We start from the raw sequence: 25131 nt of genomic DNA on the forward strand, positions 1-25131 counted from the left end.
TAGGGGTCATCTACTCTGCATGACCAATCATCCTATTAAGTATCAACATTCTGGGTCAAGTGGTTCTCAAGTTACTGACCGGAAATGGTTTTCAATGTTCAGGCCCCTGTGACCTTGACCTTTAATGGAGTGACCCCAAAAGCGTTAGGGGTCATCTACTTTGCATGTACAATCATCCTATGAAGTTTCAACATTCTGGGTGAAGTGGTTCTTCAGTTATTGATCGGAAATGGTTTTCCATGTTCAGGCCCCTGTGACCTTGACCTTTGACGGAGTGACCCCAAAATCAATAGGGGTCATCTACTCTTCATGACCAATCATTCTATGAAGTTTCAACATTCTGGGTCAAGTGGTTCTCTAGTTATTGATCGGAAATGGTTTTCAATGTTCAGGCCCCTGTGACCTTGACCTTTGACGGAGTGACCCCAAAATCAATAGGGGTCATCTACTCTTCATGACCAATCATCCTATGAAGTTTCAACATTCTGGGTGAAGTGGTTCTCTAGTTATTGATCGGAAATGGTTTTTAATGTTCAGGCCCCTGTGACCTTGACCTTTGACGGAGTGACCCCAAAATCAATAGGGGTCATCTACTCTTCATGATCAATCATCCTATGAAGTTTCAACATTCTGGGTCAAGTGGTTCTCTAGTTATTGATCGGAAATGGTTTTCAATGTTCAGGCCCCTGTGACCTTGACCTTTGACAGAGTGACCCCAAAAACAATAGGGGTCGTCTACCCCAGCAGCCCTACAACCCTATAAAGTTTGAAGGTTCTAGGTCAAATGGTTCTCCAGTTATTGCTCGGAAATGAAGTGTGACGTACGGACGGACGGACGGAAGGACGGACGGATGGACAGGGCAAAAACAATATGTCTCCTGGGGGAGACATAATAAATTTCCTTATTAAAACGTCATAAAGAAAAATGTTGAATAAAAAGCTTGTAAGTGCATATGACATTATCAATATGAAATATAAAAACACATATCTGTGGAACATGCCAAACAGCTGTATCAATTGAGCATTGCACATGAAAGTATGCTGGCCATAAAGATCTAATTGCAATCTGTTGCTGTTGCCAAAATTACTGCCTTTAATTGGGAAATAAATTAGATGGACTGCGAAACAAACTATATACAAAATATGCAGCCTTAAAACTGCTACTATCAAATCAGTACTTGGTACAATGCTGGACTGTATTCACAAGTTCTGTGTCATTGTACAAATCACATGGCTGGGTCAGCTTGATATACAGTGAACAGGATAATTGAGCCTGCCTGTAATAGGGAATCAATCCTACCGAAAATCGGGATCGATCCCTCTACGATAATATGCGATTTACTGAATGAAATATACTATCAAATTAAAATATATCGATGGCTTGGCGCAAAACAGGTCCCTCTATTTTTCACCAAATCACTTTTTTGCGTATTTGGATAAAGCGTGATGAGACACACATTCTCCAAAAAATTTGTGAAAAAAAAATCTTAAATAATTACATAATTTCTAATTAGCAAATAGGTCTATCTGAATCTTATCGAATTTGTAATGCAGAATAGGTCTATCTGCACTTGGTCTTGTTTTGCATTATAATCTGACTTATCTCTACCAGTCTGTCTGCACTTGGACTTATTTTACACTATGTTTTCATAGAAAATGATAATGCTAACGGTTGATTAACCAGTTAAAAACAACTAGGGAGGAGAAAAAAACCAACTGGTTTTTTTTTCTCCCTTGTTTATGCACAAAAACAAGGGGGGGAAAAACTGGGGGGGGGGGGGGGAAACCAACCAGTTGATTCTTTCCCCGGGGAAAGAATCAACCAGTTGGTTTTTTCCCTGGGGAAGAAATCAACCGGTTGGTTTTTTCCCCAGGGAAAAATCTGACCGTTACACCGGCATGTGCACAGAGCGTCTGACTTTAGATTTTTTGGAAGAATACGCTTTTTCCATGTGCCTTATAAACGTTCACATAACTTGTCCGAACCGCAACGTCTTGCACATTATTAGAAATATGGGCAATGTTGTTTTTTATTCCAAAATCTACTTTTAAATTGATACAAACGCATATTTGTGGGCAAGCAGATGGACTGTAATAACTGAAAAGACGAGTTATTTCCCGCCAAGACTGAAAATAGCATAATCTTCAACAATACTCAATATGAGGGATGAATTTACGAGGAAGAAGAAGAGAGGGCGCTACAAATGAACCATGTGTTGTGTTGTTGTCTTATGGGATGAGTTGCAGTCGGATCAATTCCCGATTTAGGCAGTGCCTTATTTCATATTATGCCTCACATGTTACCTTACCATGTAACATCATGCAATGGTCCTATAACTTTAACACTTGTCATATCTTGTTATTCACATTATTACATTGTAATTGTTTACGAAGTTAATTAGTACAGACTGACAAACCTTTCTGTTTATCCTGACTGTGTTGAACGAGGAGACAGCTACTGGCACTAATACCAAACACAGAGGATGTGCCGCTCAAACCTGCGGGCAGGGCAATCAGGGAAGCTACTTGTGATTTATAAACCTCCTCCCATACCACTACCGGGTCCGGCTTGTCAGGAGAACCGAGGTATGTGCCCCATTTAAGTCCAGATACAAGCTGAGGTAAAAAAAACACAAAATTTTTAAATCATATAGCAAATATTTCGTGATTGTTTATTTCATTAAATTGTAAAAAAAAAAAGAAAAGAATTTTTAATAAAGTTCCAAAATAAATATCTGAAGAGCTGTCAGAAAACAGCATCTCTAAACAATTCAAAGCCATGTCATTAAAAACCTCGAGGGAATGAATACAAAAAGTCAATAGGAACTGCATAATGACAGCAATTGTCTACTTCAAGCCCTTCTATCTAATACTAGCTTTTATACAAATGCTTTAGCAAAATAGTTGAAAAAACGGACAGAATTTTGTGAAGCAGTTGGAGATATGGAACCTGGCTCAGAATGGTCGTTTCATGATGCGGAAGACTTATGAGGAGTCTGGAAGTATTCAGCACAACAGGAATTAAGTCCATCATCAAACCTAACACAAAGGAGTCTTCTTGGTTCTATTATAATGAGTGTTTATTATCTTTGTCATTGTATACATTACACTAACCTTGTACTCTGGAAACTGTGTCTGCCTGTTTGAAATAGATTCTAAAAGTCCCAGGTCCTGGCGAGGATGAGCAATCCTGAATAACTGTCTGGGTGTCTGTCCGTAAGTCCGTACCATTGTCTGAATGGCTTTACGGTCCAGGGCATTCTTCACACTACTTACATCCAAACCAAAATATGTCTGTACGAAAAGATAAGACCAAAAACATAGTTAATAGTAAGGAAATAGTACAATCTACATACAGAATTGTAAGTCTTGACAGGTAATTGTAGTATTAAAGATATCCAACGTGCAATGTACTCTACAAAAATAATAATTACAGTCCAAAATCCTTCGCCTGAATGCTTCGTCTGGTCCCATCAAAATCTCTATACACCTTTGATCATCCAAGCAAAGATGGCACAAGTTTTGTGAAAAGTTGTGTGAAAATTGCATTTTTCAATTTTGACATCTAAAATGCTTACTGAAATTCAGAAAAAAAATCTACATGTACAATAAATGGTACTGAAATCTCAACCTCTCACACATGGACAACAACTACACTTACTGCTGGATGGAAGACATTGATGGCTTTTACAGCATCTTCTCCACGTTGTTTATATCCAAACACGAGATCTATCCATGTACAGATAAACTCTGTCACATACTCTGACTCTAGGGCCTGTCTGTGGATCAGAACAAACATACGTGGGTTACCACCACACCACGGTGGTAAAATAACATTGTTAACTTCCTCACCATTCTGTCGTGTACCAAACTCAAATCCTGAAATATTAACATTTGCATTAAGAAACTTGTCTTTAAACATTTGCATTAAAAGCCTTAATTTATCAAGTTTTAACTGTCCTTTAAACCTTACATATCTGTCTTATTCAACTTAGATTGTGAATGTCAAAAGTGAAATGATACCACCAATCAAATAAGAGCTGTCCATAAGACAGCGCGCTGGACTTTTCTCAGTGCTTGACTCTGAATTAGAGCTTTGTCAGTAAAAACTTTATAAAACTTTAACCAAAAATTGTAAGTTAAAAAAGGACATAACTCTGTCAAAATTCAAACAGAGTTATGGGGATTGTTTCTCCTAGTGTAGACCTAGATAGTAAATAACTATTTTAAGTTTCAAGTCAAAAGCTTTAATAGTAACAGAGATATATGACTTTATCAAAAACTTTAACCAAAAATTCTAAGTTAAAAAGGGGCATAATTCTATTAAAATTCAAATTAGAGTTTTGGGAATTGTTTCTCCTGGTGTAGACTTTGATGGTAAATAAGTATATTAAGATAATAACTTTGATAGTAACAGAGATATTTGACTTTATCAAAAACTTTAAACTGCGCTTGGGCAAGTGCAATAGCTCTACTTTTTCTTTGAAAAGTCGAGCTAGAAACTATAGATTTCTACAATTTTAAGACATTTATCATTTATGACAATCACATGCCTCTGAGGCATTTACAAATTTGTAGCAGAATGTTTCCATTTAAACTTTAAGGGTTCATGCAAGTGATAATGATACATTTTAATGACACAATATAGTTAACATCTATCTAGCGATTTGTGTTGTAAATTATTTATCACTGGGGGTCAAACTAATCTACACATTTTCATTTAGACTGTACTAAGACCAGACAGCAAAATGCAATATGATTCCAGCACTTACAGTCAAAATCTGTGTAAGCCCTCAACTCTATTAACCCTTATCATAATGGACATGATTGATTCTGCCTTTGCAACCAGTGTAGATCATGATCAGCCTGCACATCCATGCAGATCAAGATCTGCACTGTTCCCCATTCAGACAGTATCATTTAAGCAGCTACTTGTTGTAAGCAGCCACATTTGCTACTTCCACTTCTATACTTACAGAGAAAAGCAACAACTATAATCACTGACTCAAGAATACAAACCTTCTGAATTGACTAAAAATTCATGCATGAAGAAAAATTCTGGAATCAGTTCCTTTACGTCTGTATTAGACTCAGCGCTGGAGAGTCTCCAAGACGTGTGAATGTTGTGGAACGTCCTGTCAGGAATGTCAAAACTCTGATCTGAAATTAAAGCCAATAATCCTGCAGGTGCTACTAAAGTAAGTTAATTAGCTGTATCATCATAGGAGGTTAACTGCCAATGGGTGGTAAATTTCTATGTACCTTCCTCAAGATATATAGATCACATACTTTTGACACAATATATATTCCTCTTCAAGAGTTTACTGACAGTTAATCCTGGTCTTAAATTTGTCAACGATGGCTGACATCATAAAATTATTTAAGACATTGGTAATTAATTGGTAATTAAATGATACAATTTTTTATTTCTTTAAAATAATTACCTTGAAATCCGAGGAACATTTTAGTGAATGGAGGCACTCTGACCAGGAAGTGCAGTACCCCACCGCTGTTAGAGTAATGACTACCATAATGATAGGGTGCAACTCGCAGACCCGTAATACCTTCTCTGCCAAACTTGTCATACTCTGACTTCAAAATCTGTAAAAGAAATATATACAAAAACATAAAGCCTGGAAAAAGGACTTGATTACAGTCAAACAAGCCTAATAACAGCCCTCTATAATCAACAGCCACTTGCCTTAAGCAGTCATTCTAATGCTAAATTCACATTTTTTTCTAATTTCAACTTGTCTTAGCCCTTACTCTGCTGAATTTCTATAATGAACTTTTCCATCTTTCAATTCGGACAGTAACATTAAATGTTAAAAGGGGTACTTACCAAAAAGATACTGGCTAAATGGCGAACAGTACGCTTAGGTAGTTATAATATGTTAGTTGTAAAACACATTAATATGGTCTTTTTGACACTCATTAACTTTGTCAATCTTGGTGTTTTGTAATAACACTAAGTCATACTGGACTCAATTGAATGCAGGCTATTAAACATAATGTTGCTTTCTTTTTGCCAAAATATCCTGGAAAATAAATAAGTTGATAACTTTACTTTAAATTAACAGTCAATTTCTATTAAAAATTAGACAAAACAAATCCATTCTGTATATAGAAAATTATGCAACTAATGTACTGATGCCAAATTTCAATTAATGAAAATAGTATACCTCATAATTCATTTTAAATTTTTGTTCATTCTTTGGCTCCTGGACAGATACTGGTTTTAGCAGATCTCTGTACACAGAAAAATCTCGTAAATCTATCGTAGCACTTGTGTAATCTCTAAGTATAAAAGGCATCACAGGGTATTGCATCAAATCATTGAACGTTCTTCCAGCTTTCTTATTAAGATATGTAAGATATTCGAAGTTTGTAATCTGTCCGTTCTGCCAACGATCAACAATGTCAAGGAGATTTCCAGTGTCACGTCGGTTTGGTAGTTCCAAGTTCATCAAGTGACGGAATATCTCCTCCCTCTCCTATATACCAAATAGAAGAGAACTTTCATCTTGATTTAAAGAGAAAGTGTTTAAATAACAATGCTTTTGCAAATGTTTTAAAACAGAAAATTTTCTAAGCTCGAAATTTAAAATGTCAGATGTCAGTATCTTCTCAAAAATGAAATTTAAAACTTCCAAATTGGTCATCTGTGTCTCACCTGACAAAGTGACCAGCAATGCTACTAATTATTAAAACTGTTCTATTTTCTTTTTTTTCCCCGTTGGGTTTAATATCAAACCACTACAATTACAAATGTACATGTCATATGGTGACTTTCTAGCTTTCCATGGTGGAAGAAGATCTCAAGTGCCCCTTCAACCACTGTTTCAGGCATTGGTGAGCACCAAACCTCTGTAAGCAGGCTGAATGGCTTCCTCACATGAAAGAATTCCACGCCCCAAACAAGGCTTCAAATGCATTGCAGTGAGCGGAAAGTGCTGCAAAGTCAGCAACAGTAACCACTTAGCCATGGTAGCATCCAACTATATAATTATTTAATCATTCTTAAGTATTTAAACATGGGCATATTTTTGAACTATTAAAGACAGCATGCCTGCTTATAAAGAAGACTTTAAATGGGAGGTCACCAAGGAGAAGATGTCTGCTTATAAAGATGTCGTTAAGGCTACAATGAGAGGTCGTCAAACAGAGAATTGACATTATTTTAAAAAACCAACAAACTGGCGAATAATGAAAAACTTATACAAGTCAGTAACAATTTTCAAACATGTTTGTTCACATTCAGCAGTACAGGGCACAAATTACATATGGCAAGATTCTTATTACTAACCTTAGCAGACTTGAAGGCTAAGAGACATGTTTTTCCATTAGTGAGGAATATTTCAATGGCTGTGTCCATCAGTTCATACCATCTCCTGTGTATCTCTAGCACATCTTCAAATGGCCATGTCATTGACAACTGATCTCTGTTGCCCAGCAACACCTGTGTAGTAATAAATTCGTCAAAGGAGACATTTTTGTGAGAAAATTGATACAAAATATGTATTTCTTACACACTTACAAAGGGACATAAGACATAAGCACAAGACGTGGGCTTAGAGCAAAACTGGTCTCTCTACTATAGAAATAACAATTTACAAATATTGAAGGAAAATGCCCAGAGCATTTACATACACAGTTACAGTCAATGGTTGGCACTTCAATATCAAACTCCTGTTTTTTTGTATCAAAAATAAAACAAGTTCAAAGCCAAACTCTTAAAAAAGTGAAACAATATTCTAGGCTACAAACACACTTTTACTTAGACCCTTCCCCACACACACACCTACAAAGGTGCAGCATTATATTTAACATCAAAACATTATACAAAATTTTTTAATGTAAAGGCCTCTTTGCAGTAAGTGATATCTATGTGTACCTTATGTGATGGCCCTAGGTCCCTCACCTGAGAAACACACCATAACAGTGTAAACATGTTTGACCTAGTGATTTCATGGAAACAAATATCCTGGCCAATTTTCATTAAGATTGTACCAAAAATGTGGTCTCTTGAGTTTAAACAAGTATTGTCTTTGATATGACCTAGTGACCTAGTTTTTGATCCCAGATGATCCATATTCAAACTTGACCTTGATTTTATCAAGGCAATCATTCTGACCAAATTTCATGAAGATCAATCGAAAAATACAGCCTCTTTGATTTGACCTAGTGACCTAGTTTTTGACCCAAGATAACCCATATTCGAATTTGACCTAGATTTGTTCAAGACAATCATTCTGACCAAATTTCATGAAGATCAATTGAAAAACACAGCCTCTATCGCATACACAAGGTTTTTCTTTGATTTGACCTAGTGACCTACTTTTGACCCCAGATGACCCATATTTAAACTCGACCTAGATTTCATCAAGGCAATCATTCTGACCAAATTTCATGAAGATCAGTTAAAAAAAAAAGCCTCTAGCGCATACACAAGCTAAATGTTGACGGACAGACAGACGACGGACATCGAGCGATCAGAAAAACTCACCTGAGCATAGCTCAGGTGAGCTAACAAGGAAATCAACTGAAAACAGGTAGAAACACATTCCCTAATTCTGCTGGGGGAGATATGGTGTAACTTAAATTTAGGAGCACAATATTATTTAACAAAAGAACAAGTGCCTATTTCTTGATACAAAAATATTAATGCTTTTAATACATACACATCTATATAAACCATTATTATACAAATGGTATTCATTAACTTGAATGAAATAGAAAATATCACCTTGAATGAGCATTTAAACACTACTGCATCTAACTAAACATTACCACATCCAAATAAACACATCAAAAAGGTATCATAAATGATGTTACACATCAAGTATCAAAGTTGCAAATCAATGTAGTAAAATACTAATGTCTCCAGTCCTACTGAAATAACATGGAGAAAGACAAAACCTTTGCAGTAGTAGGGTATATAGATGTAACTGTTAAGGTATTGGACCCATAATAGAATACCTCCTTTTTGAAGAGTATTCAATTCCTACCATAAACCTACTTTGACTGCAATTTTCAGGGGTGCGTAGGTTCAAGCCCCACTGGGACCAAATTTTTCCCCCCATATTTTCCTTTTTTTCTAGTACCTAAGTTCTTACTTCTTTCAAGATTTATTATGGATGTATTGTACAAAAGTGGAAAATTTTCATTTTATAAGCGATTTCTTGCTGTTCAAAGAGAATTTAACTCTGAATCAGGAAGGGGTAGAGTTAGACATCTTTAAAAATACTGAGTTACATGCGGTAAAAGTTCTCTATTTTGCCTTCATTCTTTAGATTACATATTGTGGAAGAAATGCAGGTAGGTTTTACTTCTGCCCCAAGGTTATTTTTGAATGAAGTGAGCAAAATTCAAAACAGACCCACAGGAATCGACCTTAATTTTTCAATGTTAGAGTTAGAATTCTGTCTCATTAAATCTGTTTACTTGAGGCAACCTCGAAAAAAAATGGTATTTACAGTTTTATTTTGTGTTTAATAATTGTTCAACAGTAGTTTGATGTTTCTTTTATCAAAAATAATGCTTTAATGAATTCTCTGCTAACGTTTTAGATAGTGGCCATCACATTGAAATTTGTCTCTACTTCAGCTTGAGGAAATCCCATAAATTATACAAGATTTACAAAAAAAGGCACGGTAAAAGTTGTTCAAAATACACAACACAGTACGAAACATGGTCAAGTTTAAGAATATACCAAGCAAATGCCATTTTCTAAACATTACTATTAGGGGTCCAATACCTTATAGATGTCTTAAACGTTTCCTAAGAGCAACCATCTGTAAGTCAAGACCAGTACTAAAATTATCTATTTATAAATTTCTTAGTTTTATAAATGCCATAAAGTTTTAAGACATAATGCACCTGGATGTCTGTCATGTCATAAAGCTGTAAGATATAATGTATCCTGAGGTCTATGATGTCATAAAGCTGTAAGACATTATGTACCCTGAGGTCTATGATGTCATAAAGCTGTAAGACATAATGCACCTGAAGGTCTGTCATGTCATGAAGCTGTAAGACATAATACACCTGGAGGTCTGTCATGTCATAAAGTTGTAAGACATAGGCTTGTAGTGTCATAAATCTGAAATATTTAATGCACCTGGAGGTCTGTCATGTCATAAAGCTGTAAGACATAATGCACCAGGAGGTCTGTCATGTCATAAAGCTGTTAGATGTAATGCACCTGATGTTTGTATTGTCATAAAGCTGTTAGACATAATGCACCTGGATGTCTGTACTCTCATAAAGCTACAGACATAAAGCATCTTGAGGTTTGTATTGTCATAAAGCTGTAAGACATAAAGCACCTTGAGGTTTGTAAGACATAAAGCACCTTGAGGTTTGTAGTGTCATAAAGCTGTAAGACATAAAGCACCTTGAGGTTTGTAGTGTCGTAAAACTGTAAGACATAAAGCACCTTGAGGTTTGTATTGTCATAAAGCTGTAAGACATAGAGCACCTTGAGGTTTGTATTGTCAGCTGTAAGACATAAAGCACCTTGAGGTTTGTAGTGTCATAAAACTGTAAGACATAGTGCACCTTGAGGTCTGTTATGTCATAAAGCTGTAAGACATAGTGCACCTTGAGGTCTGTTATGTCATAAAGCTGTAAGACATAGTGCACCTTGAGGTGTGTTATGTCATAATGCTGTAAGATTTGATCCACTATGGAAGCATGTTATGTCTTAAAGCTGTGAGACATTATGCACTATGGAGGCATGCTATATCAATAAGAGCATTATAATATGGCTGAACTAACTACTAAATGTAGTTACAGGTGTGACGTAACAACTCACTTTGTAAGGATGTACTGCATGCTGCAAGTTGTACATACATAACTCCCTCACTTCTAATTTTGAATTACAATCATGTCAAAAAGAAAACCTTTACAATTTTTGTCAAGCTATCTTATTCAAAGCAATAAGGATATTTAGAAATTATATAGATTATTTAGATATTTTCTGAAATTACTACCAAAGCTTTCACACCATTTAGCCTGTAATTTAAACAATCCTAAATCTAGGTATACTTTTAGTCCTAACATTTATTGTCTATAATTTGAAATCTCTTTAATGAGAATGTGCATAAAACTTTATAGTTTTGAAGTTGGAAAGTGTAAATTTAAAAATAAGTCTAAAAATTATTATTATAAAGGAAACAAGGGTCAAAACTTCAGATTAGGCTGGTTATTACACCTGGCAATCAACATTCTGAACAAGTTTGGTGAAAATTGGTTAAGAACTTCAAAAGTTAGACAGCAGACATTGGTGATCCTGTACTGTCAAGATGGGCCTATAAACATGACAGAAACAGGACAGTTGACATCAATTATAAAACCGTTTTCAAAACAGTTGATACTGAAGTTTTTTGTCTCTAATTCAGCACTTCTAGTTATATTTTTTTCTTTTGCAACATCATCGCAATTAAATGTCAGATTGTTTTCACTAGTGCTAACACTAAATCAATCTGTTTAATTTTTGCAAAGAAGTTATCCAACAAACTCCTTTTCACAACCCTTTGTAAGATTACCTGAGTGTAATTAGCATCTGTGATAGCCTCATCTGCCACAAAGAACACACTGTCTTCACCGATGAGTAATTCCCCTTTACTCTCTCCCACAGGTGACACTGCTCTACATGTACTTGTGTGTCTACAATGATGGCAAGTATACAAATTATTGCTGATTCAAAAATAATGCTTTCATTTCTTTTGATAAAAACTGTTGAAATCATTTCTTACAATGTAAAATATGTTTACATTAAAAATACATCAGATTAACCTGGGAGTTGTATAAAGTTTGAAAAGTAACTGTGACTGTCTCAGCATGTTTTTGAGAAATGTTCAGTCTATGAAAAATGGAAAATCCTTGTAACTTTCACAATACATTTAAACACGTTTCCTGTTTTTTACCTATTAGAGGGCCGGCTAGATCTGTCTTCTGTAAATATCTAAAAACTGGGCACAAACGATCAAAATCAAATACTGTATTTAAATTCATAGAACACTTATTGCTATGAAATTTTAGATTCACTATATGAGGAAATGAAATCACTATAAATTTTTTTTCTTCTATGCATTTTATTCTGACACACCTGATTTTCTTGTTCTTGTGCAGCTGGTAAATGAGGGCTGCAGAGTCTGAAATCTGATGATCGTCTTCAAACAAGTAAATCAGAGGCGGGTCTACAGTCTCAGTACCTGTCAATCAAAACATTATCTTCATTAAATTCTGGGTCCTTGGAGCATTTACACCCTGTTTACCTTACATTACCTACATTTGATTAGTGAATTTGTTGTAAATGTATATATTTGTTTTTACCAACACACAACTTTTTGGACATTCTTAGCTCTTAATAAATCAAAATTGATTTTACCTAAACTCATCTAAAATAAAATACAGCTTCTCTTATATTTCTAGGTGATAATTCCTGTCTTACAGATTATGAGAAAATAGAAGACAAGAGGGCCATGATGGCCCTATATCGCTCACCTGTTAAACTTGGAATCATCAAGATAAACATTCTTACCAAGTTTCATGAAGATAGGGTCATAAAATTTAATGTGGCATCTACAGTGTTAACAAGCTTTTCCTTTGATCTGACCAGGTGACCTAGTTTTTGACCCCATAAGACCCAGTTTTAAACTTGGCACAGGAATCATCATCATAAACATTCTGACCAAGTTTCAAAAAGATAGGCTCATAAATGTGGCCTTTAGGGTGTTAATAAGCTTATCCTTTGATCTGACCTGGTGACCTAGTTTCTCACCCCACATGACCCAGTTTGGTACTTGGCCTAAAGATCATCAAGATAAACATTCTGTGCAAGTTTGAAACATTCTGTGCATGTTTGTATCAAATCAAAGCATAAATGAAATCTCTTTATGGCTGAAAGGGCCAAAATAGAAAATTTTGCCACTTTCAAGGGCATTAACTAGATAGAACCCATGACGGGATCTAGCCGGTTTTCGAAAGGAACCGAGATCTTATTGTGACTAAAGTTGTGTGTAAATGTAGTTAAAACTGAATGTAAAATGTCACTTCTACCATGTTCACAAGGTAAAAATGAACAAATTTTGGCTCTTTCAGGGGTCTTTCAGGGGCCGTAAATCCGGAACCTATGACTGGATCTGACGGATTCATCATGGAATCCAAGATCTATTGATGTTAAAGACATTTTGCAAGTTTGTATCAAATCAAACTATAAATGAAGTCTCTATATAGCTGCAACCACAAAAGGACAGACAACCACAAAAGCTCACCTTGTCACTACGTGACATGTGAGCTAAAAACACTAGCACTTAAAGTTCTTTCTAAAAGTGAATTAATGTTTGTTGCATTAATTTTGCATGACATGAATTTAAGAGGTGTATTTCCTTACAAAGTTTATGCTGGAATTCTTTCTTGAGAAATTTTGGCAATATTCCTAGATGTCCTCGTTGGAGCCTCTTTCTCACCCTACAGGGACCCTCTGTGGGGTTCAGCTGCCAGGACTGGGGATAAGACTTCTCATCATACCACAGGGCTCTGAAAAACAAAGGAAATATTATTGCAAAATAAACCTACAAGCCAAAACTTTGATCTCATTCTTTCAGTAGCATTAGTGGTACAAACATGGTTTAAATTTTCCTATAGAGTTGGTAAAATTACTGCACATGCTCATTTATATCTGTACCACATTTAGTAGCTGGAACAGAAACCATATAGACCTTTTTACAGACTTTTTCTTCATTTTTTTTCGAAGGAGGGAGGGGTAATGTGTGATAATGATAGGATACTAAAAGACTAACAGACAATATAAAAAAATTGAAAAATTAAAAGAATGTAAAAAATGAAATATTTTGTAGTTGCTTTTGCAAGATGATGGGTGGTTATACAAAAATTGATGGACAAACTGATCAACTAAAAGCATTTTCTATTTCACAGCATGGAATAACAAAATATATTCAAGGAAGATAAAAATAGGCATAATTTCATCAGAATGATAGCAAGTTATGGAGCCTATATCATTCATTTGGCTAAGCTATGGCTAAGAAGTGTGCACAGTTTTATTTAGTTGCAAAATTTAGTTACTGAGATACTAACTCCCTGATAATTTCAAACAGACAGTTACAGAACCTATGTTACATTTTTGTATCATGGGGAAGGCATGTACTATGAAGTTTCATTCAGTTGTGATGCCTGAATGTTGTAATGAACCAACCATATGTACTTTATACTGCTTCCTACCTTTCATGTGTAAGATTCTGTACAATTTCCTGCCATTGTTTCTTTACTTCTATACTATCTGTTTTCTTTTGTCTTAAATATTCAACAAACTTGTTCCTTTCCAGTGTCTGTGAGTGGGTCACAGTCTGAGTGACTTCCATTGCACTATCACTCAGACGAGCAGACTGGCTGTCAAACTGATGAAATATCCTGAAATACACAAACCAAAATAAAACCTTTGTCACAGTTTGTGTCATCTTTTTTAAACCGTGTCACAGTATTAGACGTTTTCGTTTTCTTCCAATACAACATATCGGTATTTACTCCTTTTTAAAGATAAGGTTTTCATATAAACATTGGCAAACGTTAAAGTAGGGGTATTTTGCCGTAATTTTCTTTTGTCCTACAAATGCAAACTGGTAATACTGTGGTTTTCAGCCAAATTCCAGATTTGAATAACCACGACTACGTTCATGTAGCACTTCTGGCTACTGCTTTGCTTGAAATTTGCTTGCTTCAAAAACTGTTTGCATTTTATGTCACTTATTAAATCTTTGCTAACAAATAATAAAATTTCAAACTATGACTTATGAAATTATAAACAGTGCCAGAGACAAACCTGTTCAATGATATCTCTTTCCTCTTTATCCACAATGTTTTGTGACTTTCATACCTAGATTCAATAATTCTCTTTCTCTGTACAGAAACAAAAAATAAATTTACATCATTAACCTTTTCTTGGTCTTTACAATTTTAACAATTCTAAATCAGCTCTTTTGCTTTTTTCCACTTTGCACATACATTTGACATTAATTTCTGCTACTATGCAATTAGCCAGATAAACAAAGTTTCTATTAATTTAAAAGTAAATTCAAACATCCTCAAAACAGCCTATGTTGAGAATTTTTACAAAATTTGTTAACATTTTACTGATAAGTAACTACCAGAATTAGACAAGAAATTGAAACAAATGTACATAATGAATAAGAAATTATGTGTTTTGTTTGTTCTGGTGGGTATAGAGTCAACCGGTACCATTTGGGTCATATGGCAACTTTTCCGGCTTTTGAAGGTAGATTTGTTGTTGTTGTTGGATTTAACGTTGCACTGACACATGATAGGTCATACGGCGACTTTCCAGCTTTTAATGGAGGAGGAAGACCCCAGGTGCACCTCCGTGCATTATTTCATCACGAGCGGGCACCCGGGTAGAACCACTGACCTTCCGTAAGCCAGCTGGATGGCTTCCTCACATGAAGAATTCAACGCCCCGAGTGGGGCTCGAACCCACATCGATGAGGGGCAAGTGATTTGAAGTCAGCGACCTTAACCACTCGGCCACGGAGGCCCCTTTTGAAGGCAGAGGAAGACCCCAGGTGCCCCTCATTGTTTCAGGCACAGGACACCTGGGTGGAACCACAAATCTCCCGCAAACAAGCTTAATGGCTTTCTCACATGAAGAATTCTGTGCCTCAAGTGATATTCGAACCCACATTGATGAGGGGTAAATGATTTGAAGTGATTAACCTTAACCACTCAGAAAAAAGACATGAATGTCAATATAGCTTAACAAAGCAATAAGCCCTACATCCAAATTTTCTTTACCTCTTGCAAGCGCTCCTGTGCAGCCGATGTTTGCTGACTACTAGGAGAAAACACCTCAAATCCTGCACTACGTAGGTGATTTATCATTTTTGAGCCATCTACATTCTGTTGCCTTGACAACCAACTTCTTCCTTGTGTCATGAGGTCATTGATAAAGTATCCAAGGTCATTGCCCTGCAGCAGAATTATTTACATGTTAACAGATACAAGAGCTCGTAGAACACAAAATGCACCCCCCCCCACCCCACACCCCTCGCTTGATGCATTCAGTAACTGCACAAGAAACAATAATTATTTGGTCACTGTGCACTGGATGTTTGACATACTGACCTCAAAGCAATAATTTTCAATTCAATAATTATGGGTCATTTACTAGTCATAAGTGACCTCCGTATCAAATGTGATCTTAGATCAAAGCATTCTCTAGTTATTTGGCAAAAAAAAGTTCTACTGTTCTGGGTCAATGTGACCTTGTCCTTTAACCTACTGACCTCAAAATCATTAGGGGTAATATGCCGGTGATGACCAACCTCCCTATCAACTTTCATGAGTAATCGTCTGGAACTGGTTTAACAATGTGACCTCTACCTTTGACCTACTGACCTCAAAATCAATAGGGGTAATCTGCCGGTGATGACCAACCTCCCTATCAATTTTCATGACCCTAGGCCCAAGAGTTCTTGAGTTATCATCCGGAAACCATAGACCTGTTCCGGGTCAATCTAACCTTGACCTTTTCCCTACTTACCTCAAAATCAATAGGGGTCATCTGCTGGTCATGATCAACCTTTCTATAAAGTTTCGTGATCCTAGGCCCAAAGGTTTTCAAGTTATCGTCCAGAAACTGTTCAGGGTTACTGTGACCTTGATCTTTGACCTACTGAACTCAAAGTCAACAGGGGTTATCTGCTGGTTATGATCATCCTCCCTATTAAGTTTTGTGATCTTAGGCCTAAGCGTTCTCAAGTTATAGTCCGGAAACGGTTTAACTGTTCAGGGTTACTGTGACATTGACCTTTGACCTACTGATCTCAAAATCAATAGGGATCATCTGCTGATCATGAACAACCTCCCTAACAACTTTCATGATCCTATGCCAAAGCGTTCTTGAGTTATCATCCAGAAATGGTTTAACTGTTCAGGGTCACAGTGACCTTGACCTTTGACCTATTGATCTCAAAATAATTAAGGGTCATCTGCTGGTTATGACCAACCTCCCTATAAATCATGATCCTAGGCCCAAACATTCTTGAGTTATCATCCAGAAACAGATTGGTCTACATACCAACCGACAGACAGACTGACAGACATCTGCAAAACAATATACTCAATCTTCTTCGAAAAAATTATGAAACAATATGTAGACAAGTTGTCTTTGAGATAACACATATAGATACATGTACTGCATTTTTAAAGTCAGGACTGTAATACCAGTAATAGGATTTTCATTTTCAACTTGAAGATTCAACATCACAAATGTTTGCTGATGAAATTGCTATAACATTTTAACCCCTATCTGCATTGACATACCAGGAAAGACAACCTCAACTGTAACAGTAACTGTCAATTCAAAACAACCTGTCTACAAAATAAATTAGAATTCTCTTCAAACCATTTACATTAACTGAAAAGAATGTTTACATACAACTTCTGGTGTAGGCACAATCATCTTAAGCACCTCAAAGCCACGTTGTTCTCCAGATATATATGACAGAGCAAAGGCACGCTGATCAAACTCCTGTCTACTTGATAACATAAAACCCAACAATCTGCCAAGCTGGAAATAAAAATATAGTTTTCAGCATTTGTTTGAACACACACACACTATAAGTACTATTCATTACATAAAATTGTCTCTACAGGTTTTCAGGGTAAGGCCAAGCTGGTATACAATTTGTACTGAGACCCTTTTGCGGAATTAAATGATAAAATTCTCAGCAAAAATTAAACATTTCACCATAAAAATTGGTTATCAATTTTTTTTTTGATATCTTATTAATAAATACTTAACTTATGCATTTCTCTGTGAAAATGGTGGAAGAATCAGAACAAAACCATGTATACATACCTGAACTCTGAGAACATCTTTGGCTCCCCACATGATCACATTTTTGTTTCTCTTACTGTAAGAACTTTTCTCCTACAAATAGTCACAAAATACTAGTTAAACAGAGTTTCTTCATCACCCTTTCCAGACTTTAAATTATATTAATTCACAGATTCTGCAGTTAAGAGATAAAATGTTAAACGCAATGCCAGAAAGTAAGGTGTAAGGAAAGCTATGGTACTTGTTACTGCTAGACAACCAATGGGAACAGGACCTATCATAACTGAGAACAAAGTAAATGGTATTTTGAAAATCTGCACCATTTGTTCTACCATTCAAACTTTTCTGGTAACAAGCTAAAATTTCATGTCTCAAGTTTTCAGAGCAATACAACCTTACACAAAAACAGGGAACAGGAAATTGTATTGTGCAGATACATAAAATATATAACTGTAATTGACAAAGCCCATTTCTATGATACTGTCAGAATGTAAAACATGCTGTAACAGCTATAATCACCTGAGGCAGTGTTGCTTCAAATGCCTTGTATGTAAATGTGAAAAGTTTTCTCATGTAATCTCTCTCTACACTGACTGACTGTGGCGACATCTCCAATAGTAACACAACACGGCGACCTTCACAAGGTTTACGATCTGTTTGAATTACAATGACACATGTGTATATTTCCTTAAGTTTTTGATAAGGAGCAAACCTCAGTCTGCTAATAGTGAGTTGATTGTAACGCACAATGAAAATATTATGTACTTATGGGTTGAATTGCTGATCAGTAGTCAAAACATGAAGTGTTTTATAACATGACATCAGAAATAACATTTTCATAAAATTTTGGTTCAAGTTTCGGCTTTAGCCCAGCAGAATTTGAGAGTTGAAAAATCAACCAGTCCATAGAACAAACTATGGGCTGGCGATTTATGTCTGTTTTACAGAGATATTTTCTTTTCAAATTTACATATTAGACTCATCTATAAATACATACCAACATATACTGTCCATATTTAACAGATTCATTTAGAAAATAAGCCCTTGACCTATAGCCTAAGCTGGCATATCATTAAATGCTTCTTGTTATTAAAGATAATGCCTCTGGAAAATGAGTTTTACAGTGATAAGTGATAGCATGAAACCTAACATTAGCTAGCATTATTATCAGTGCTATCCAGAGGGTTGCAAAAACATGTAAGATCATTTTTCTTGCTTGTCACTTTTAGACAATTAGACAAGGTTCATCCTAAAGAAAGACAGGAATATATATCCATGGCATTTAGTTGGTCAATTGTATACTTTCCCAACTAGGTAGGCAAGAATTTTTTTCTATGTGGATATGCAGCAGAATCTAGTTTCCTTTTAACATAAATTAATTCTGCTGAATCTGTATAAAGTAGTGTATAAAGAATATTGATAATAACAAGTGTTCTAGTAGATTCCTACCTGCAAACATGGCAGAATCTACAGCAAATGTGATGACTTTCTTCAACCTTTCTATCAGTTCATTCTGTGATATAGGCACTGTCACAAGTTTTTTCCTTTTCCCAATGGACAGCACCGTCTGTAGGAGTGAGTTACTTCTCATCAATCTACCATGACTGATGTCCATTGACTTTGTCCTGCTGTATGATTGTTTGTTTACAGGTAGGTTCACTGTGTGTGTGCTGTGTATACTTCCTGTGAACCAGGAATCCTGGGAACTATCACTGTCTCCTGATCCGCTATTGGCTGGTGTCTCATTGTATGGATGATCTGATTGGACAAAATATCCTCCAGGTGATTTTTTACGGAATGGTAACCTACCAAAGGTGCCACTCAAAGAGAATTGTTGTGGTTGCAAGGAGAGGTTTCTGTGTGTAGGGAATGATGGGAAGGAACCGGGATTGTTGGCTATGGAAATAAATACAAATCAGTTTAAATACCTGCAGAATCATATAAAGCTAGCATAAAATAATCTAGCACTGCAATGTAATTTCTCTTACTAAAATCTTAAATTTTTCTCAAGAAAATCAAGGTAAATTATCTTCTGATATGACGTTATGTAGAAGCATCAATATCACAAATCCTTAAATAGATTATTGTAAATATTCACTGTAAAAGTTATGCAGTTCAACACTGTTCTATGGTAACAACACTAAGACAGTGTTATACCATTTTTTTTCTGATAGCAATGTAGGAACTTCATTTTTGCTTTGTCCTATATAGGCAAGCTTTACACACAACATGAACACTGTGAGCTTGGGGTCCTGGGGAAGATTTCTGTTAAAGGATTTGTTGATAAATAATTTGATTTAATTGGAAAATTTTAGGCAAGTATGTGTGGAAACTAAAATTCAGGTAAGTATAGAGGGCTAAACCTTTGACAAAGGCAAATAATTTAAGGATTTTATTGACAAAACTTTTGAAGTCAGTAAAAATAATACTGATGAAATGAAGAGATTTATCTCGGTAATGTTAGTTCTAATGCTCTGGTATTGTGCCATATATGCAAATGGAAAGAAATATTGTCAAACTTTCCATTATTCATAGTGGATATCATATAAAACAAAATGCCTACTGAATGCAAGTGCGATACTAAAACAAAGATGACTCCTAACTGCTTTTAATGTCAAGTACAAATCTTCAGTTTTCTTTTACATACTATGAAATCTACTGATTTGGTAGGCAAGATATATCACGATTTTGGCCCAAACTGATATTGTTAATGGAGATATAAATTAGTGAATTTCAAGATTTGAAGATAAATTGAACAGAAATTTTATACATTCATTTATGTTAGTATAACTATTTTTATTCTGTGTTTGCATTAACCCTTAACCTGCTAAATTTCTATAATGAACATGACTGTCCATTTTCCAATTTGGACAGTACCATTACCTGTTAAAAGGGGTGCTTACCAAAAACAGTGCAGATCATGAATAGCGAACAGTGCAGATCATCATTAGACTGCACAGATGCAGGCTGATCATGCTCTACACAGGTCGCAAAGGCAGAATCAATTGTGTCCAGTTATTTTAAGGGTTAAAGTAAGTGCCAAAATCTCATTTTCATCAGATGGCTAGAGGTAATGTACATAAATCAGTAGGAATTGTGTCCCAACATGTACATTCTATTTCTTTACAAGCAAATAATACTTCCCTACTTGGAAGTGAAATGGAAAATGTACAACCTTAGATATGTAATAAGTCAAGTTATAAAGTACTAAATCTGACTTAACACCCACAAATCAGCATAAAGCTCTTCCTACTGTCTGATCTGAGAAGATTGCTAACAAAAGGCAGTTAAAACAATTACAATAGTAAAAGAAGTTGTCACAAATTGTGTACCATATGCAGTAGATTGACTTCTAGATGGTGCCTGTTTAGAGAAGAAACTCAGGGAGGATTGCTGACTGACTTCTTCACTTGTTCTCTCCACCAAATCCATGATGGCTACAAAAATATGCTGCTGAAAGGTCCGTAACATCTGCACATTCTTACTGTCAATGCCTGGTGAAAACATCAGTAAAATAAATGTTTACTCTTTAAAGGCTATTGTTTATATCTAACAAGAGCTGTCCTTATGACAGCCAACGCTCAACTATTCGAATTGTTGTCCCAGAAGCAGGAATATTACCCTAAATGTAAAAAATATCTATAGACTTTCAATCCAGTATCTGCATTAGTTTTGGAGAAACCAGAAGTTTTAAGTTCAAAATGGGACATAATTTTGCAAAATACATGTAAAGAGTTACGGGACTTGATGCTATCACCTAGCTTTATAAACTCAAAGAAAACATGTGGTTTCAATTCAATATTTGCATTAGGTTTGGAGAAAGTAACTTGCATGCAAAACTTTAACCAGGATTTTCTAAGTTCAAAAGGGGGCATAATTTGGCCAAAATACATGTCAGAGTGATGGGACTTTACTTGTGGTTGGTAACTGACCTAGAAAAAGAAAAAATAGCTTTCAAAGCTATATGCCTTTAAATAATAGCTATATGTACCTGCATGCAAAACTTTAACTAAGGAGTGACGCCGACGCCAGGGTTAATAGATTAGCTCCGATAATTCTTCGAATAGTCTGGCTAAAAATACTAACAAAGAAAAATAGAATATAAAACAGGTGAGGTTGTACACAAACCTTGTGTTTGTATTTCTGCAGACTCCAAATCCTGTAGCAACACCAGAATGTCTTCAAAATGTTGGTAATGTTGAGGGCCACTTGCACTGTAATGATATAAAACTGATTTTAGCTCTATGTACATGTACTGACGCAACTATGTACATGAAATGAAGCTTAAACACAAAAAGCTGGTTAATTAAGAATACTGGACACTAACAATGGTCAGTAATATATCCTATATGCACTATTTCTATAGCAGCTACAGGATTCCTTTAAAAAGATGACTGTACAGGAACACTATGAAATAAATGAGGTCTATGTACCCCAGCATAAGACTAGACACAGTGGTCCAGTGATAACACTGTGTGACTATGAAATCAGGCCACTTAAATTACTTAAGTCTTCTGAAGGGGTCACCCATATGGGCTGCCAGTGGCAACTATAAATAAAGCTTACATATGCCAACACAAGAATATGCTATAGCATTAACGGTAATATAAAGACTTTCATAACAAGGAAGAACTCAATTCCATAGCAAAATAGGTGAATCTTAAAGAAAGAAGTACATGGTCATTAAATCAAGGAACAGAAAAATACACCCTTTTAATATTTAGCTCCACTCAAACATAATCAAATCAGTATGACACTACAGTTATATAATATGGAACAAAATGGGACAATTACATTATCAAGAATGCAGACTTGTGCAGTTTTCTTCAAGAGCTACTTAGAAAGTTTTGGCCATGCATAAGATGTTTAATAGAATTTATAACAAGCATAATGAATGTTCAACACTTCTAATGAACTTGAAACAAGATCTGATTTCCTTTAAGCATCAAGTATCAGTGATGTACTGGAGCGGACTTGGTATATTCCAATACAACTAGGCATAAAATTCATTTTGAAAGTGGAAAACATTAAGGGATTAATTGCTAATAAACTTAAATACAAAGTCATATTTGTTGGGTAGTAAGCAGCAACACTGGGAAAGTCATTCTAACACTCACTTACAAGTGACTTTCATGAGAGCACATTTCTTTGTAGCCAAGCTACAACCCTGTATGATATATTACACTTCACTTTTTATAACTTAAGACACTTAAACTTTTGTTGTGATAAGCTACCAACAATACTGTTTACAAATCTTAACCTCTTATTCACATTACTGTAATAAAGTAAAAAGGACTACTTATAAAAAGGCAAGTAAAACAAATAAAAAAGATCATGGAAAAATTATACTGTATTCAGCTATTGCTAATCTGCATCATAGCATTCTATGCTGAAGAAGTCTGTAGTTCTATTTATAGACTAAATAAGCGGATATCAAATGTTGAAGTTAAACTGGATACAGTCAACACTGATATTGCTGCTTTCCGACTGGACATGATAGAGGTATGGGACAAAATGGAGGAAATGAACAAATCAATGTGTCCAACGGAGAATCCAAATCACTTGATGAAGCCTAATGTGACTGTGATGGAAACAGCTGTGCAAGCAGAAACACATGTATCATCGAGGATGTTATATTCAGCTCTGCAGTCAGAAAAGAAATTTGTGCGTGAACACAATCAAATGCTTGAAGAAAATGTAAATGCGTTGGCACATGGACAGAAGCATATAGAGGTCTTGGTAAAGAAACAATCAGAGAACATTGAAAAAGTTGTACAGGACATAAAAACGTTGAACAACATGAGTGTTTTCAAGGCTGAGCACAGAAAGGCAATTGGTAAAGTTGTAAAAGACATAGAAACTATAGACAGCAAAATCCTTGTCATGGAACATGCACAAGAAGACACTACAGAAAATGTGAAATCACTGACAGAAAATATCAAAACAACTGCAAAAGACATTAAAACACTGGATCAAAAAGTAAAGAAAATTGACCAATTAGAAAGAGATGTAAAAACATTGAAAGAAACTCTGGATACTGTAATGAATCAGATGAGCACAATGCAGCAGACTATTAATCAGATAAAAGCGAGAACCCCATGTCTTCCACGCTGGTACAGCTATGGCCAGTCATGTTATTATTTCAGTACTTCAGAATTGTCTTGGTCAGATGCCCTGAATGACTGCAAGTCAAAGGGAGTCTATCTTGCAGAACACAAGCACAGAGGTGAAGCTAAGGACCTTGCAGAGCTTGCACAATCAATATCAACCAAGATTGACATGTACTGGGTTGGAGCATCCGATATTTCCAGTGAAGGCTCCTGGATATGGAAAGAGTCACATGCTAGTGTAAATTATAGTTACTGGACATCAGGAAACCCTGATAATTATAGAAATGAGGACTGTATGTCAACTTATGTGAATCACCAAGGGCATTGGAATGATCTGAACTGTAACACAAAGATAGGATATATATGTCAAACTGCAAAACTGGATTAAGCAACTGCCCATCATCAGTTTTATAATTTTTAATCCCTTATGTTAACCTTAAAATACCATAGACCTTAATGAAAACAGGTATGTTTCACACAAGCAATATCTATTAGAGATATCAATAAAGGTGATTAGTATTCCACTTATAGATTTGTTTGTTCAATCTTTGCCATTTATCACGGTATGAAGTGACATTAAAATTTCTTTTGTGGAGTCAAAGTCCTAACTGTTCAAAATAAGAAAGATTATGTACAAACAAGAAGCTGCGTTCAATAAATGCTTGATGCCCCCGGTGGCATCCTTGTCGATACAAAGCAACCTAAGTCCAAAACGAGGTCAAGGTCAAACTGAGGTCAGGTGATGTTTGAAGATGAGGTATGGTCACAGGTTTCATCTGTACTGGTATCAATTCATTCTTGTAAGCGGATTTAATGCTAGATGAAACGGTCCCATTTGGTTAACCAAGAGATGGCCCATATAAAGCAACCTAAGTCCAAAATGAGGTCAAGGTCAAACTGAGGTCAGGTTATGTTTGAAGATGAGGAATGGTCACAGGTTACATCTGTATTAGTATCAATTCATTCTTGTAAGCGGTATTGATGCTTGACGAAACGGTCCCATTTGGTTAACCAAGAGATGGCCCATATAAAGCAACCTAAGTCCAAAATGAGGTCAAGGTCAAACTGAGGTCAGGTGATGTCTGAAGATGAGGAATGTTCACAGGTTACATCTGCATTAGTATCAAGTCATTCTAGTAAGGG

At 35.7% G+C, this 25131-nt stretch overlaps 2 protein-coding genes across 6 annotated transcripts in view; one reads left to right on the forward strand and one right to left on the reverse strand.

The window, feature by feature from the left end:
* Nucleotides 1-25131, reverse strand: part of LOC123563949 (lysosomal-trafficking regulator-like) — a 132002-nt gene that overhangs the window by 16222 nt on the left and 90649 nt on the right. For 3 of the 5 annotated variants that reach the window (XM_053518789.1, XM_053518793.1, XM_053518801.1), the window contains 19 exons: nucleotides 22007-22092; nucleotides 21211-21372; nucleotides 19328-19774; nucleotides 18398-18531; nucleotides 17900-17971; nucleotides 17477-17608; nucleotides 15832-16005; nucleotides 14846-14922; nucleotides 14248-14436; nucleotides 13400-13545; nucleotides 12113-12218; nucleotides 11550-11670; nucleotides 7307-7459; nucleotides 6183-6494; nucleotides 5445-5601; nucleotides 5020-5160; nucleotides 3662-3879; nucleotides 3115-3294; nucleotides 2418-2616 (listed from right to left, as the gene is read on the reverse strand). In XM_053518789.1, coding sequence (XP_053374764.1) covers nucleotides 2418-2616; nucleotides 3115-3294; nucleotides 3662-3879; nucleotides 5020-5160; nucleotides 5445-5601; nucleotides 6183-6494; nucleotides 7307-7459; nucleotides 11550-11670; nucleotides 12113-12218; nucleotides 13400-13545; nucleotides 14248-14436; nucleotides 14846-14922; nucleotides 15832-16005; nucleotides 17477-17608; nucleotides 17900-17971; nucleotides 18398-18531; nucleotides 19328-19774; nucleotides 21211-21372; nucleotides 22007-22092 — 3206 coding nt within the window. Of the gene's footprint in view, nucleotides 1-2417; nucleotides 2617-3114; nucleotides 3295-3661; nucleotides 3880-5019; nucleotides 5161-5444; nucleotides 5602-6182; nucleotides 6495-6774; nucleotides 6954-7306; nucleotides 7460-11549; nucleotides 11671-12112; nucleotides 12219-13399; nucleotides 13546-14247; nucleotides 14437-14845; nucleotides 14923-15831; nucleotides 16006-17476; nucleotides 17609-17899; nucleotides 17972-18397; nucleotides 18532-19327; nucleotides 19775-21210; nucleotides 21373-22006; nucleotides 22093-25131 lie in introns of those variants that run through there. The other 2 variants (XM_053518799.1, XR_008366313.1) reach the window with 2 other exon arrangements.
* On the forward strand, nucleotides 15682-24516 carry LOC128547090 (C-type lectin domain family 4 member G-like). Its single transcript, XM_053518809.1, has 2 exons — nucleotides 15682-15702; nucleotides 23237-24516. The coding sequence occupies exons 1-2, from the start codon at nucleotides 15682-15684 to the stop codon at nucleotides 24374-24376; spliced, it is 1161 nt and encodes a 386-aa protein (XP_053374784.1). The 3' UTR covers nucleotides 24377-24516.

This window comes from Mercenaria mercenaria, chromosome 1 (assembly GCF_021730395.1).
Source record: "Mercenaria mercenaria strain notata chromosome 1, MADL_Memer_1, whole genome shotgun sequence".
Taxonomy (NCBI): domain Eukaryota; kingdom Metazoa; phylum Mollusca; class Bivalvia; order Venerida; family Veneridae; genus Mercenaria; species Mercenaria mercenaria.